The sequence below is a fragment of the Moschus berezovskii genome, chromosome 3 (genome assembly GCF_049115385.1).
Source record: "Moschus berezovskii isolate FMDL1 chromosome 3, NW_MosBer_1.0, whole genome shotgun sequence".
Taxonomy (NCBI): Eukaryota; Metazoa; Chordata; class Mammalia; order Artiodactyla; family Moschidae; genus Moschus; species Moschus berezovskii.
Window position 1 is genome coordinate 77,678,620 of NC_142462.1, and position 17,150 is coordinate 77,695,769.

General features: G+C 41.8%; 1 protein-coding gene across 3 annotated transcripts in view; it reads left to right on the forward strand.

The window, feature by feature from the left end:
* Positions 1-17,150, forward strand: part of HIBADH (3-hydroxyisobutyrate dehydrogenase) — a 267,180-nt gene that overhangs the window by 109,817 nt on the left and 140,213 nt on the right. The window contains exon 8 of one of the 3 annotated variants that reach the window (XM_088834600.1): positions 4,021-4,134. The exons of 1 other annotated variant lie outside the window; for it this stretch is intronic. In XM_088834600.1, the coding sequence (XP_088690726.1) occupies positions 4,021-4,026 (6 nt within the window). In that variant the 3' untranslated portion in view covers positions 4,027-4,134. Of the gene's footprint in view, positions 1-4,020; positions 5,077-17,150 lie in introns of those variants that run through there. One more of the 3 variants, XM_055420968.1, reaches the window with a different exon arrangement.

Consider the following 17,150-nt stretch of genomic DNA (forward strand, 5'->3'; position numbering starts at 1 on the left):
GGATGTGAGAGTTGGACTGTGAAGAAAGCTGATCGCCGAAGAATTGATGCTTTTGAACTGTGGTGCTGGAGAAGACTCTTGAGAGTCCCTTGGACTGCAAGGAGATCCAACCACTCCATTTGAAAGGAGATCAGTCCTGGGTGTTCATTGGAAGGACTGATGCTAAAGCTGAAGCTCCAATACTTTGGCCACCTCATGCGAAGAGTTGACTCACTGGAAAATACTCTGATGCTGGGAGGGATTGGGGGCAGGAGGAGAATGGGACAACAGAGAATGAGATGGCTGAATGGCATCACCGACTCGATGGACATGAGTTTGAGTGAACTCCGGGAGTTGGTGATAGACAGGGAGGCCTGGCGTGCTGCGGTTGGTTCATGGGGTCGCAAAGAGTCGGACACGACTGAGCGGTTGAACTGAACTGGACTGAACTGACACAGTGTTATGAACTTCCATCCACAGTTCTCAGACCCTCTACCAGATCTAATCCCTTGAATCTATTTGTCACCTTCACTGTATACAATCATAAGGGATTTGATTTAGGTCATACCCAAATGGCCTAGTGGTTTTCCCTACTTTCTTCAATTTAAGGCTGAATTTTTCGATAAGGAGCTCATGATCTAAGCCACAATCAGCTCCCGATCTTGTTTTAGCTGACTGTATATAGCTTCTCCATCTTTGGCTGCAAAGAATATAATCAATCTTATTTTTATTGACTCTCTGGTGATGTCCATGTGTAGAGTGGTCTCTTGTGTTGCTGGAAAAAGGTGTTTGCTGTGACCAGAGTGTTTCCTTGATAAAACTCTGTTAGCCTTTGTCCCTTCATTTTGTAGTCCAAGGCCAAACTTGCCTGTTACTCCAGGTATCTCTTGACTTCCTACTTTTGCATTCCTGTTCCCTGTGATAAAAAGGACATCTTTTTTTTGGTGTTAGTTCTAGAAGGTCTTGTAGGTCTTCATAGAACTGGTCAACTTCAACTTCTTCAGCATTAGTGGTTGGGGCATAGACTTGGATTACTGTGGTGTTGAATGGTTTGCCTTGGAAGCAAACTGAGGTCATTCTGTTGTTTTTGAGATTGCACCCAAGTACTGCATTTCGGACTCTTTTGTTAACCATGAGGGCTACTCTATTTCTTCTAAGGGATTCTTGCCCACACTAGTAGATATAATGGTCATCTGAATTAAATTTGCCCATTCCCATCCATTTTAGTTCACTGATTCCTAAAATATTGATGTTTACTCTTGCCAACTCCTGCTTGATCTTGTCCAGTTTGATTGACTCAAGGACCTAACATTCCAGGTTCCTATGCAATATTGTTCTTTACAGCATCAGACTTTACTTTCACCACCAGGCACATCCACAACTGAGCATTGTTTCCACTTTGGCCCAGCCGCTTCATTCTTTCTGGAGCTATTAGTAATTGCTCTCCACTCTTCCCCAGTAGCATATAGACCTGGGGGACTCCTCCTTCTGTGTCATATATTTTTTGCCTTTTCATACTGTTCATGGGGTTCTCTCAGTAAGAATACTGGAGTGGTTTGCCATTCCCTGCTCTAGTGGACCACGTTTTGTCAGAACTCTTCACTATGACATATTCATCTTGAGTGGCCCTGCATGGCATGGCTCATAGTTTCATTGAGTTGTGCAAACCCCTTCACCATGACAAGGCCTTAACTTACTAGGAGATATTTTGCTTGACTGCTATTAGATCTCATTGTGTTGGGGGAAATAATGTTAGTGTGTTCTTAAAGTAGAGGCTTATATGTTTATTTCTTAACATCATAAAATTCTAATATAGGATGTGTATATAATCAGAACATAATTAGAACATCCAAAAACTCCTCAACCTAAAAGTCTGTTTCTGATGGCTTCTAAGGAACAACTTACGGAATATCATGACCACTCTTGTTACTTACTTAATGTACTTGTCTCCTTGTAAAATGTAATGATTTGGTCCTTCATTAATTTGTTGAAAACTTTTGCAGTTGTTTTATTTTTTCCCCTGAACCACCCACTGAGCTCATGAATTCATAAATATTTTTATTTGATTAGTGAAGTGGGGCATTTGTTTGTTTTAAATTACATGTTACAGACTTCAAAGGATGCCTTCTTTTCTTACATTTCAGGACAGACAAGCCACTTAGAGTTTTATAGATTAAATCACCTTTCTCTTTTTAGAATGTCGTCCTCTGAGGTAGCAGCCAGCAAAGCTATTTTAGCTTCCTTTTTTTTGGGTTTTATTTGCTCTTATTTGGGATATTTACTTGCCCATTTGAAAACCTCTAATAGACTTTCCTTCTCAATAATGTTTTGTTCTCCTCAATATGTTATTTTTACTCTAAGTTTTTATATTCTAGTTATATTTCTAGGTTAAAAATTATAGGCAGTCTTTCTATGTAGATTTTCTGTCATTTTAAAATAAATGCATCTTGCAGATATGCGGCAAAATGATGTTGACAAGAAGCTTGTCTGCTTGTCCGGGTATAAGCAATAATGTAGCTTATTCACCCACATTTGTTAAATGTGTGGGTAATAATTAACCTTGCTTTTTAGAGGAAACTATAAACGAGTTTTAGGTTAAGTAGATTTTCCAAATCTATGTGTTTGCATGTGAAAAATATTTAAGTAAGCACAAAATCATGTTAACACCTATAGCATCATACATATCTAAGCAGCTAGAGATTTAACCCATTCTTTAAACTTTCCTTTTTTCTTTGAATCATTTCCTCCTATCAGTGGATGTTATCCATAACTGTTCATTTATCTAGAATGTTCCTCAAAAAATACAAATGCTCCTGATCTTGCCTCCTTTTTCATTGCTTGTTGACTTTTCTGTTGATGAGGCAATGAGGATGGTAACAGTAAGAAGGCAATCTAGTTGGTTTTGCCACTTGTGCAACTCTTACACAATCAAAATGAAATGTGGGGAATATTGTTTCAGTTATCCATTCCTTCATTGTCTTCCATTTACCCTACATATTTCAAGGTGGGACAAGATCCTATTCTCGGTAGAAGATACCATTCACTACAGTTTAACTGTAAAAAATTTATAATGTTAGCTTTTGTCTATTTTTAAACAACCGTAAGTTTTCCAAAACTCTCAGAACGAAGCATTAGCTCTCAGAGATGTTAAAGGGTTGATGTGATGCTCACTGTCCATTGCACTTGAAAGAAAATCCAGCCATCTCTCCAAACATCATAAAGTTTTCTTGTTCCACCTCTGCCCATCCCCAGGTTCATTTCCCTCCCCAGCCCCTTGCTCCCTCTAGTTCAGTCTCATTGGCCTTCTTCCTGTTTCTTGAACATCCAAGTTATGCCTCCTGCAGGGCCTTTCCCTTGCTCTTCCACCTGCCTGAAACTTCATTCCCCCAGCTCTCCAAACAGCTCACTGCCCCCTCACATTCACATCTTAGGTCAAGTGTCTTCACCTGGGGAGGTCTTCCCGAAACATCTCATCAATCAGAACTCTCTTCCTTCCACTCTACCCCTTGCTATGTAAGACTTCCTGACTGCTTACCCTGCTTATTTTTCCTCATCACTTGTCATTATCTGGAAGTTCAGCAGTTGTTTTCCTGTCTATCTTCCACACTGGACATTAAGTTCCTGAGAATAATTACTTGTTTTTATTATGACTACGTATCACCTACACTTAGAACAGTGTCTAGCACACAGCATTTTGTAAATATGTGTTGACTGAGAGATTGAATGGGTATTTTCATCACTGATAATTTCATCATGCTTAATTTCATATTGGGGTTTGTTCATATTGGGCTTCTGCAGATGTGAACAAGCATTTCTCTTTGTGGTCTCATCTGGATAGGAACATACCTGTCCAGAGTCAAAACAGATGGGTTTTGTGGAGGAGTGGAGAGTACACTCAGAAATCAAGGTTTGTCTCTGGAGCAGTTGTGTAGCTGTAAGATAGCACTTATAAAATATTTATACACACACATATAACTTAACATCATTCTTGTAAGTATCTTATTTTTTCAGATTTCATTTTTTTCTTCTTTGAAACCCAAGCATTAGGAGCCACAGTTTTGAAGCGAGCCTTAACTGCACCCCCTCAGTGTGTTCCCTCCGCCCTTGTTTGATTCAGGATCTGGGATTGGCACAAGACGCTGCCACCAGCACGAAGAGCCCGATCCTCCTGGGCAGCCAGGCCCATCAGATCTACAGGGTGATGTGCGCAAAGGGCTACTCGCAAAAAGACTTCTCAGCCGTGTTCCAGTTTCTGCGTGAGGAGGAGACATTCTGAATGTGCCCTTTGGCTGTGGACACTGTTGGAGACCAGACTGTCTTGGAGCCACTTGTAGCTCACTTCCCAAGTAAACGGGCTTAATCAGAGGTCACCTGTCTGCTTTTGATTGTCTAGGTCACAATAAACCCTGGGATTTTTCACCCATTTTTAACTGCTTATTCTTTTTATCTATTTAGCAAACACATAGTACCTGATTTTTTTTTTTTTTCCTTTTCTGCAAGCCACTGATGGTCTCTGCTAGCTAGCCAACTGACCTTTTTCAAAAGTTTGATTCCTGAGCATTTTCAGCTGAAACGTTGCCTACTTCAATCAGGATATTATTTATTCCACTTTTCACTTTCACACTTTCACAAATAAGACCAATTTTTTCAACAGGATAAAACCTATCCTCAAGGAAGGAAAAGAAACTGGTATGAGGAAACGAGTTAGGGAAAGGGGAAGTATAGTGAACTACTCCCTGTGTCCCTCAGGAAGTTTGTCCTGTTAACCCAGTGGTGGTGGGTCTTGCATTCTGAGGTTATGGTTTATTTTCCAACAGTTGATAAAGCAAGAGAACGCCTTGCTGCATGTTATGTAATTCGGACTCTGTTATAGTATCTTGGTGTGCCCCTCTTGTAACAACTCCCAATACTCAGCAAACTTTTTTTTAAATATATTTTTGCTTCCTTGTACATTCTTACTACATATTTTTTGACTTCAGAAGAATGACTTCTTTAGAACTGTTTCAGAGCCAATGATATATGCTTTAGATAATTATTACATTATCCTAAATATAACCATATTATTTTGAATTCAAATAAATTTCTATGCTGATAATACTTCCTTGGAGTTTTTGTGTCTTCCTAATCTTTTTGGTGAACAGTCAAATGACCTGACAAATTGGTGTTGTAGACTAATGGGGAAAGGATGGGATGAAGGGAAAGGAGGGCAGGTCAAAAGGAACTGAGTGTGGGCAGCCCTCATCCTGCTTCTCTGCCTGCTTCCTTAATGAGTCTTTGTTTTCTGGGTCATCGGTGCTTTAGGAATTTGCCCTGCAATAGATGTAATTATATCCCAATAGGCAGCACAGTTGCCTTTTTTCCCCACCACAGCCCCTAGAAATACTCCAGGCCATATACCTAGACACCAGATTTTGCAAAAGTACTGCTACTTTAATCATTTTCCTGGTGATCAAAAATTCCAGGCATTATTGTAAGTGCTAGGGCTCCAGTGATGAGCAAAACATAAAATCCTGCCCTTGTAGACCATAAATTCTGATGTCTTTTAGGTGTATATGTGATGAGGTGTGAGAGACAAGAAATAAGTGTTGAATGTGTATGTCAGGTGATAATAAGGACTAAAAGGAAAAATAAAACTGGGTGTGGGAGATGGATGGGGAGTGTAGGGGTACCTTATTAGGCAGGTAAGGGCAGTGTGGCCTTTGAGCAGAGATAGGTAGGAAGCGAGGGAACAAGCCTTATAGATATCTGGGAAAGAACATTGTAGACACAGGGAACAGAAAGTGCAAAGGCCCTGAGTTAGGACAGCATAAGATACATGAGGACTAAGGAGGCCAGAATTGTGAAGTGTCATAGATTGAGGGAAACCAGATCGTGTAGGACCTTGGAGGCTGTGTTGGGATGGTAGCTTTTATTCTTAGTGAAACGTAGCATGTCAGTTAGCAAAAGTGAAAGGTAACCAATACACTGCCACCCCCAAGTTTAGTGGTTTAAAATAACAAGCATTTACTATTTTTCAAGATTCTCAAGGTGGGCCATGTTATTCTTCCAACTGGGCTAACTCATTTGGAGCTGGCAGCTGTGGTTTGGTCTCACGTAGCAGGGACAGCTGGAATGATTGAGGCTTCTGTCCACATGGTCTCTTATCCTTTGGGAAGATCCAGGTTTGTTGACTGATGGCAGAAGTTTCCCAGCGGCAACATAGGACAAGTCCCAGTGAACAAGCTTTTTTCAAGCCTCTGCTTGCTTTATGGCTGAATTGTCCCATTGGTTAAAGCAGGTCACCTAGCGAAGCCCTGAGTCAATATGGGAGGGGTTGCATAACATGTGGACACAGAGAAGGGGGCAGTACAGGACCATTTTGCAAACAACCTAATATCACAGCCAGCACATGAAAGATTTTGGTCAGAGGATCTGTGTGTTATGACTGACTTTTTAGAGGGATCCCTCTGGCTGTGGTGTGGAGAATAGACTATTGGGGGAAGGGTGCAAGCAAGGAGACCAAGTAGGCAATGGTAATAATCCAGGTGAGAAATGATGGTGGCTGGGACCAGAATGATGAAGATGGAAGAGGCAAGAAGTGGTCAGATTCTAAACATAAAGATGGATGGGGAGAGAGAAAAGGAGTCAAGGATGACTTCAGGGTTGGTGGAGAAGGTGGGAAAAAAAGTAACTATGTACTATGAGAGCAAGCTTGTGGGAGAATTTAGGGAGGATTGGGAGAGGTATAGGAGAAAAAATCAGGAGTTTATGATAGACATCTAAGTGGAGAAAAAGCAGGTCCAAGGACCGAGCCCCGTCTTACTCTGGGTTTTAATGGTTGGAACGTGAGGCAGAACCAGCAGATGAGACTGAGTGACCAGTAAGGTAGGGAAAAAAATGGGAGCAGTGTCCCACAAGCCAAATGAAGACTCACTATAAGGAGAGAATGTGCATTTGTAGCAAAAGCTACTGACAAGTTGAGTAAATAGGGGATGAGAATTAGTAATTTGGATTTGGCAAAATGGAAGTCATTGTTGACTCTGACAAGTGTTTTGGTGGAGTGTTAGAAATAAGATTGGGAATGGGAAGAGAGAAATGAATGGAGACAGATTTCAAGTTTTGCTGTAGAAAGAAAACAGATGGGATACTGTTAGGGAACATGGGGTCAAAGGAAGTTTCATTATATTTTGGGGGTTATGCTGATGGAGGTGAAATGATCACAGAGGGGTAAAGTAATGATGCACAAAAGAGGATACTTGCTAAGTGGTGTCTGAGTAGTGAGAGGAGAAGGGTAGAGGCATGGATGGAGCTTAAAAACCAGCATAAAAATCCTGTCAAACTGCCAGCATCTTATATGAAGGATAGAGTAGTATTGCAGTTAAATGTTGCAATTAAATATAATTTAAAATTATACTTTTTTTTCAGCAGAATAAATATTAGTGCTAGAAAGGACTTCAGTGACCTATAAGTATTACCTGTATCAGTCACCCTCCTGATCATCAGCTTTCTCATTTACGAAGTTATCATCAATAGTGTAGCTTATTATTAAGTGCTCTTTTGGAAACTTGAAGCAAAACGTGAGTCAAGGACAATCGCAAGTGTTAACGAGCATGTAGAGGAAGTAGAACCCTCATAACATTGCTGCCATTTCCAAAGTGGTGCATCCACTTTGGAAAATGGTTTGGCGGTTCCTTGAAAGGTTAAACATGGGTTACCACATGATCTAGCGATTCTACTCCTAGAAAGTAGTCAAGAAAATTTAAAATATACACCTCCATAAAAACCTGTACATGAATGTTATAGCAACAGTATTCATTATATGCAAAAAGTGGAAGTAATCCAAACATCCCTCAACTGACGATTGCATAAACACATTGTGGTATATCCATACTGTGGAAGACTGGCCATGAAGAGGAGTAAACTACTAATGCACACTAATGTCAATCATGGGGAGTCTAAGAAACCTTGCTCAGGTATTCCATAAATACCTCAAATTCAGTGCATCAAACCTGAGCTCCACATCATCCCCTGTTGACCTGCTTCTTCTCCTTGTCCCTGTCCATCCAGGTTCCCAGGAAGCATCCCTGAGGCTCTCGCCTCCACCCGTTCTCCAAAGCAGATTCTAAATCTCTCGTACCTGCTTCACACCCTCATGGATTCCTGTCTAGAATACTTAGGTTTCTTCGTGCTTACTTCTTTTTTTTCTAAGAACTTCACAGAGGTATAATTTACGTACAATAAAATTTGCTCATTTTAAATGTACGACTTAGTGACCCTTTTTCCTCACCACAATCCATCCAGTTTTCCATCACCACTACCTCCAAATCTCATTTAGTCACTTGCCATTCTCTCCCTCCCCTAACCCCAAAACTCTAAGCAACCACTCATCTTTCTGACTCTGTAGACTTTCTGACTCTGCAGCTGCTGCTTAGCCACCAATCTGGTTCTTCCCCAATTTGTTTGTTCCCCCACTGCAGAAGTGGAAGGCTAAAATTCCCCTGCATAACACCTTTTGTGGCTCAGCTGGTAAAGAATCCTCCTGCAATTTGGGAGACCTGGATTTGATCCCTGGGTTGGGAAGATCCCCTAGAGAAGGAAAGGTTACCTACTCCAGTGTCCTGGCCTGGAGAATTCCATGAACCATATAGTCTATGGGGTCACAAAGAGTCAGACAGAACTGAGCGACTATCACTTTCACTTTTGCTTTAACACCTTTTAGCCTCAAATGCAGCCTGAACCCCTTGGTGTGGTATTCAGGCCTTTCATCCTCTGGCTCCTGTCTTACTTCACCAACACTGTTGCCCTTTGTTTCCTCTATGGCACCCTGTGGGCCCCCACTTGCCAGTTCCCAAGCGTGCCATGTTTCTCACACCTTAGGACCTTTGCACATGCTGCTTCCTTCACCTGAAATACCCTTCTTCTACACTCCTGACCCACTGGCTCAGGCACCATATCATCTAAAAGGCCTTCTTTGGCCACCTCAGGCTGAGTCATTTCCCCTCTGTTTCTATAGCTTTTTGTTGATCCAGCCTACATCACAGGACTTTCCTCTTACATTATGTTTGCTGGTTTGCTCATCTGTCTTCTAAACAGACTGCCCTCTTTGAGGGCACAGAATGTATCTTATTCAGCTTTGAGTCCCTGTGTTGAGGTTAGCACCTGGTATCAAATAAGAACTCAATAGAAGACCAAGTGAGTGGAAGCAGCGGCATTGCATTTGTGTTAGGTTACCTATGATCTGCATGAACTTTTTCCTGAAAGGTTCTTCCTTGGCAGATCAAGTTTATTTTCCTTTGGGTTATAAATGATGCAGTTTGTTAGACACTTGCAGAGTGTGGAACTTTTACAAAGTTTTCTTAGTCAGAAGGTTAGCTTATGATGTTTGACCTAAGAACTTGTGCAATCAAAATATGCATTTTTGGTAGCAAGTTTTAGTCTCATGTTAATGTACTTTAAACATCAACTTGCATGCAGATAAAGCACGCACATATTCCACCTTATGGAGTACAGCAGTTCCGAATGTGATCTTTTATATCACACAGCCTAGACCTTGAGGCATAAGGTGAATTTCATAATAACACAGGTTTGATTTATTCAAGGGATCCTTGAAGAGTTAGGTATTTCAGAGACTCTTGCTATCCTAGTGATCTGAAACCGTGATGAGAGAACATATGCAAGGCCACTGCTGGGTCCATATTTAAGGGAACCCCAAATGGTCTGGGTCTACCCTTGGCCAATCTTCTCATTGCAGGGATTTTGATCTTGACTTGTTTCTAAGCACTCTGAAATGTGTGTGATCTATCCCCTTCCTATGGGTTGGGGGAGAAAGGGCAGAGAATGGGGTTGCATTATCCATGTGCATAAATCCTACCCGGGCTACTGTCAGAAGCCTGCTGCTGCTCAGGGAAACTTCACAGGTTACCACCAGCCTCAGCCACGGTAACTGCCCCCTTGAGCATTCTCAAACAGCCAACCAATGGGGAGTTGTCTGCCTGAGTGGGGTTTTTAGCCATCTTTCAGTTCAATTGAAGTGGTAGCTTAAGGACATCATAGAGATTTGTAACGTTCCATGCAAGGTGTCAGGCCCATAAACCAGCATGTCTATCGCGCCGACGCGCACGGGGAATCGTCTCTCATCAGTGGCAGAGAGATTGAAGATGACCTTTTACTATTTAATTGTATTCATCATTTAATAATTCAAGAATACCTAAAAGGGATGATGACTTCTTCATTCAGACTAGAATTCGACTCTTGGAGAACATTAATAGGAAAATACAGTAAAGCCGAAGCACTTTTCAAGCAGCCTGTAGGGAGTGCCTAAGTGTGTTGTTTCCCAAATCTGCCCCTGGCTGGCAGGCAGGAGACCTGGGTCAGCATTCACCTGTCCAGCATCATGGATCAGTTTCCTTCTCTTTAAAACGAAGGCATTGCACTGATCTCCAGGGTATGTTTTAGCTCTCAATTTCTGATTCCTCTTAGTTAAGGGTTTAGGAAAATGTAAGGCACGTGCTTCTGACAGTTTTTGGACTCTGTCTGGTCAGGGATTATTTATTGCTCATATAGGCATCTTATTTATTAGGGTTTTTTAATAGCTGGGAATAGATTCAGAGATCAATACATTTTTATTAATGATAGTCTGTCATGCCTGGTAAAGAGATGGCAAGAGAGCTCGTCTAGAATGAGCCCCTTGAATAAACCTGACACACTGAGCTTAGCTCTGACCTGCATTTTGGCAGGCCTCTCTGTAAAATAATGACATTGGCAGAGGGAAACACTGGAAACCTTCCTCACAGCCAGACTCATAAAATCAAAGGGCAGATTTGGGGTGTGTTTCTCAGCCTTGGCTGTATATGCAAATCCCATGACTTTTTGAGTGTAGCATTTTATCTTCAAAAGGACAAAATTTGGCATTTGCTGTGGTCATTAAAAATGATAAATGCCTAAAATGCTTGAAAGTTGGGATTCTTGTAGGTTAGAATAAATATTGTTTCAGGACCAGACAGTACCCTACAATAGAAAACTTCTCACTGAAGTTGTCAAATCAGAAAATAAGAAATCCTCCATTATTTTCCCTATAAGTCAGAGGATATTGGGCATAACTGTTGCCACTTCTCCTTATAAAAATGAATGGTCTGGGCCTTTTGGAGGTAGATGATGACTCCTGAGGCCGTGAAGAGATAGCTTTGTGCCCTGAAATGGTTAACTCGCCTCCAGATGGTGCTTCTCAGCCCCTCTGAGCACAGTTCAGATGATATCAAATTCACTGTTCTTTCACATTTGTTTTGTGCCTGTTGCACTCAATTTTCATTCCATTTATGGCTGGAACTTGAAATATTCTATGGTAATTTTAGACAATTTGAAGCCTTTCTCTAGAAATTTCACATTTGAGTTCCAATCTCAGAGACCCTAAAGAGCAAACGTAGCTTTCATTCCCCTCTCCTCCTTTTAATGACCTTAACCCTGACCCCAAGCCTGCTCTCTATAAGTGCCAAACATGATTCATTCTCCTTGCTTGATTTAGTTTTGCCTCTTTAATGAGCCAAGATGACTAGGGAGACCTGATAGCTTATTTGTGCTAATGTAAGTATGCTCTACTAGTTAACTCCTAACTCATTTATTTGTCTTTTACTCTTGCCTAAAATTGACCCTTTGTCTCAGAGATGAAAAGTCCATATTTTAGACAAGGGAGATGCAAACAGTTAACATTAACAAGCCAGTCAGGAGACATTACCCAGGAATGAAAGATAAAGCAAACTGCTCAGAAAGGAGAGAGTCTTTGTATTCTGTGCCTCTGCACACAAATATGTGTACCATGTTACGAATAACAGTGCAAATGTTCGTTAAGAACATAGTTTATTGTGCAGTTATACCCTAATGCGCTATTTCGCAGAACCAGTTTCCTCTTCTGAGTTGTAGGAGTCATAATGTCTTCAATAAAAATTTTCGTGCTTGAGGCTTTGCTGTATGAATGTCTTATTTCTCCAGCCTCTCTAATGGAATTTCTGATCCTGTCTGTGTGTGCAGGAATTTTTTTTTTGACATGGTGTTTAATGCATGCTGTTTTTTTTTTTTTTTCAATATTGCAGTGGCAGACCTGGGCCATCAAGGACGCTTAGAAAGTGATAAGCACGAAGAGACTTTTAAAGAGATTTACGACGGGTTTAGTTTCTCTGTTGTCTGCCTCTCCACTTTCAGCCCAACTCATTTGGGTTGGCTGGGGTCTGACCATGGGGTTCTGACAATGTGTTTTTATCCTTGTGAATTTATGCTTGCTTCAGTGTCCAAAAAAAAAAACAACACTCCACTATTAAAAACTGATATGACTTTGAACAGTGGCTTGATCCCTGATTATGGCCTCTCCCAGCCATCCCATTTAATTTCTGGCTGGTCCAACTAGTGGCGTTAAAAGCTGCCCCTTCCGAGGTTGCCTGTTCCCTGAGTTGCACTGCCCTCACAGCAGTTTAGTCTGGCCCCTTTTATAGGTCAGTGACACCCTTGAGCTTGTATACCCGCGTCACCACAAATCTTAAAAGATGCAATTTTCTTGGCAGCTTCATCCTCCTAAGATGAATTGGAGGGTGGGAGTGAAGGACAAGGCTCTAATCTCCGTGTTAGGACCAGGGAGGGCATTCACGCCTGTCCTCCCTCACATGGGCCCCAGGGAGACGGCTGGCTTGAAGGACTCTCTGAAAGAGGGGTTTCCACAGTGATGCTACTTGCACGCTGGCACTTTTGGTTTTTGAACACTCCTCTTCTCTATCTGAGTGTGCTTCTCCTGGAACAGTACACATGGCACCCCTCATCCATGGTACAGCTTGGTGTGCTTGTTCTCTTTGGAAGAAATAAAATGAAAACTTCAAAGAAAATTCTCCTCAAGGCAGTCAAAGAGTTATCTAATCTCCAGCTCTTTAGAGTTGGGGAATCTTTTCTTATGTTAGCCCTGTTATGCCAGATGGTTTCCTCTTAAAAAAAAAAAGAAATCATAAATGAATTCTGCATGGTCAGGTATTGTCATCTTTGCGGAGAATTTTCTTTGCCTAATGTCCTATCTGATGGGCCATTCTATGTATTATATGCTACATAATCTCCACAAATGTATACTGTGGTCCATAAAACTGCCATACTGTTTTCAGAAACGAGTAATTCACAAAGTAAACCTGAGACAGTGCTGTTAATAAACACAAATTGCAAACAAGAAGGTAGTAAGTGGAAATAATGCACTCATTTAAGAGTAATAAAGCCTTTGATGTTACTTTGAAGGAAAAAGTCTATGTTTAAACTCCCCATTCAGGGACAGCCAGATGCCCATAAAGAGCAGTGGTTTGCTTTGATAGAAAATCACTGAGGCCTGTCTAGCAGGTCTGGTTTGTAAACAGATTAGTTAAGGGCTCATCAGGACTGATTTGCATAGGATTCAGCAAGCCCCAGTCACTTTTTCAACCTTAATGAGCAATGCTGTTTCCAGGTTGGAAATTACACCATTTTTTTAAAGCTAGAAATCTTAGGTAATTACTTTGTGGGAAAGGGAAAGAATATTCATATAAAGTGAACACTTGCTGTCCACAGCTAATGGGAAAATGATGACCTAAGACTTGTTTTGCTTGCTCTAAATGGTGAAGGGTATAATGAAGAACATAGGTTATGAGTTTAAAATTAGGTTACAAAAAGGTTTTTCTCCCTTTCTATGTTATTTGAGAGGTAAAGGAGGATTAATCTGAATTATCACAGAAAAGGTAACATTGGACTGCAGACTCAGACCAAAGATATTTATTTACCTACCAATGTTTCTGGAGGACCTCCTTGGAGCCAGGCTGTATTCTATGGACCAGGCTTCCCTCCACAGTGCTCAAGGCAGACAAAAGCCCTGACCCCATGGAGCCTAGCTTCCAGAGCCTACCATTGTGGAGAAATGGGAACAGTAGAGGAAAAGAATTGGGCCAGTTTAAGTGCACGTTCTAAATAAAATCTGCTAGTTAGCAACCCTCCGCTTGAGAAGTGGGCAAGACTGATATTCCCAGGCAGAAAAGATCCTCTGATCAGTATAACTGCACTTTTACTTTTGGTTTTCAGAATAATAAGTAATTACTTTGCTATCAGTAATCAAGAATATCTTTTGGAGTGAAGAAATTGTCAAAACCTTTGCTTACTCTGATCCCTGAATAGATAACAAATGGGCAGCTCAGTAGAGACAAAGGGTAACTTGGAAAATAAACAGTTCCTAAAGAAAATGAAATGATATTGAAAGTTTTCACCTGTGACCCTCCAAAAAGGCAGTAAATTGATGGTGGGCAGTGGTCTATTTCTTTGGCTTGCAGCAGCATCCTTATGCTTATAAGAGATGCTTTTAAGTATTGTAAACATTGGTGACACTAACTTGCTTAGTTGGGAACTTGAGTTTAAATAATAACCTTCAGCCTTTGTGTCTGGCCTTGTCAAGGCCAAGGACCTCAGCCTTACCCTGCTTCCTAATCAGCACACTCCTATAAATGTCACCTTGGAGACATTCCACTCTGAAAAAAAAAATGGTCCAGCTCTGGTAAGTGTTAGAAGAGAGGCCGGGGACAATTTCATACTGACTTGGCCAGGATTCCAGGTCCTGTCCAGCTAATTCAGATGGATGGAGGGTGTAAAGGGAGGCCATGCCCTCTGTTTCTCCAGATGGGTTTGATTAGGCTGTGGAGGAAGAGAAGGTCTTGTTGAGATGCTTGCTTGTGAAGACTGCTAGGGAGAGGGTTGCAGGGCAATCCAGCTGAGGCCAAGCAAGACACCTGTACTCCTTAGGAAAGCTGGCTCACGTGCATTCTGTATCTCTCAAGGGAACATATACGGGGCCTTGGAAGGCCTTGCGGTTGCCCCTTTCTGGCACCCCCATCCCCCATACACACCCCCACAGTATTCCTTCATAGGAAGAGTCTCCCTCCAGTCTGCCCCTTTCTACATCTCTCTCATCTTCCACGTGGGAATATACCTGACAGCCTCTTCCAGGCAGGTGCGCTTGTCTGAGAGGAACCCTCTACATGAGTACTGATAAGAAGGCTCCAGGAACCTGCCTTTCAGGAGTCTGGGCAACACCTGTACCCTAGATGCCCCACAGGGGAAGCCAAGCTGTTCCCCCCTTTCTTCTCCCCCTCTTCGCTATAGACATCACTCTCCAGTTTACTTCTTCCCAGCTCAGGCCAGCCTGAGGCGGACCAGCACGGCTAGTGCCAGAACAGATGTCCAGATGGAGCTCCACGTGGGCGAGAGCCATTGTTGTCACGTGTGTCCCAAGCATCCAGTGTGGTGGCTGGCACACAGTGTAGACTCACTAAATACTGTATCTGTAGGGAGAATGACTGAATAAATGAACGAATTGCTGAGATACTAGTCTTCTGTTATAAGCATCCCCAATTTTTATTAGTAATACTCTGACACTCCCCTTTGTTTGGCTCACCAGAAACAGAGCTGAAGCCAAAGCTCCCATGGGCTCTGCTGTTGTGGGCTCTGAGCAGGAGTGATTGGAGGGAAGGGACTGGCTGCAGTGGGGCTGGTTTGCCCGGTCTCTGGAAGCCTCAGGGTACTGTATATGTGCTGCCCCATGCCCAGCTCCAGAAGCCCTCCTGAGTTCGAAACTATACTTAGCCCCTGTTTCTAAGGGCCCCAAGGCCAATTCTACGGTATCAGGAAAAGCCCCTCTAAACAGCCAGTTACACATGTAAAGCCACTAGCACAGGCTCTGACCTATAGCAGATACTCAGTAAATGTCCCAGAGTGACTTGTGTCTGGATGCTGGCAGGTGAGCACTTCGACTGGACTCATAGGCCCATTAGTTTGAAATGCTGCTTGGCTAATCACCAAGCTTAGGGGACACGGAAACCCATTGTAGCAAAAAGTCAGAAGCTTTCTTAGTCTCTTTTTCCTGGGTTCACATACATGACTGAAATAGGTTTAAAACCCCATCTTTATTTTACTAACTTATAATCTAACTTTTGAAAATAATGATGAAAGCCATCCTTCATTCCACTCATCTTCTGCACCTTTTAACACAGCAACAGTGAGGCAGGGTCGTTGGGCCATAAAGAGATCAGGCCTGAGTTTGAATCCCTGCTTTACTATCTCCTAGTGTGTGGCCTTGGAAAGGTGACAGCCTCCCTCAGTCTCCATTTTCTCATCTTAAAATAGGGATGATAATAGTACCTACCTCATGGGGATGTTGGAAGGCTTTAAAAAGACAAGATATGTGCAGTGCATGGCACAGTGCCTGCCACAGAGTAGATGCTTTGAGCTGGTCATTTCATTCCTAGGAATGCGTCTTAAAGAGACAATGAAACATTTGTTTGTTTCAGGACATAGAGATATATTTATAAGCATACTCCTTCATCTTAGCTTGTTTCATAGTATTGACAAGTTGTTCAGTGCCTTGTCTGTACCATAGTCTTCCTCAGGTTCTTTCCAGACTTAGAGTCAGCTGGTGAAGAAGTTTGGCTTTGGAGATGCAGGAAAGGTGTGAAGAGCTATCACAGAACTATAGGAACCTCTGAATGTTCCCTACATCTGTTAAATTGTGAATAGAGGCACAGCACAGCCAGTGAAGATTATCCATCCATCTTTGCTTCTAGCTACCTATAAGCCTCCTAGTTACTGGAGAGGAAGTACAAATGACTGTATTTAGGCAGACAAGTATGATCCTAGAGTAAATGATAGAGCTATGGAAACTAAAACAGACTACTGTGTGGAGGCAGGAGAAGACAGGAGTCAGGAATAGGGGAGAAGAGAGCAGTAAAGAGAGGGCTGCCTTTATCTGGCATGATACCTAGGAAGGGGAAGAACAGTGGCCTTGGAGTATGGCAGACTTATATTGGAACACCAGCATTGCCAACAGTTAGCATGTTAACATTTCTAAAGTTAGTTTTCTTAACTTTGTAATGGAAAAGCAGTTCAGAGGGCTTTGAGGAGAAATAAATAAGATGAAAGAATATCTATAAAGCATCTGACCCATGGAAGATAGTCAATACAATTCAGCTTCATTTTCAAATATTTTGTCCAGTTGTCTCCTCAGGAAAACTGTGTAGTGTACAAGGTGCATTGATTTCAAATCCAGAGGACATGATCAATGTAACATCTTTAAAATTATTTTATGTTCCAGATGTGAAAGGTCTGGTTTATATAGTTTGTATATTTTTTCATTATCTTAGTGAGATTTTAAAGCATTT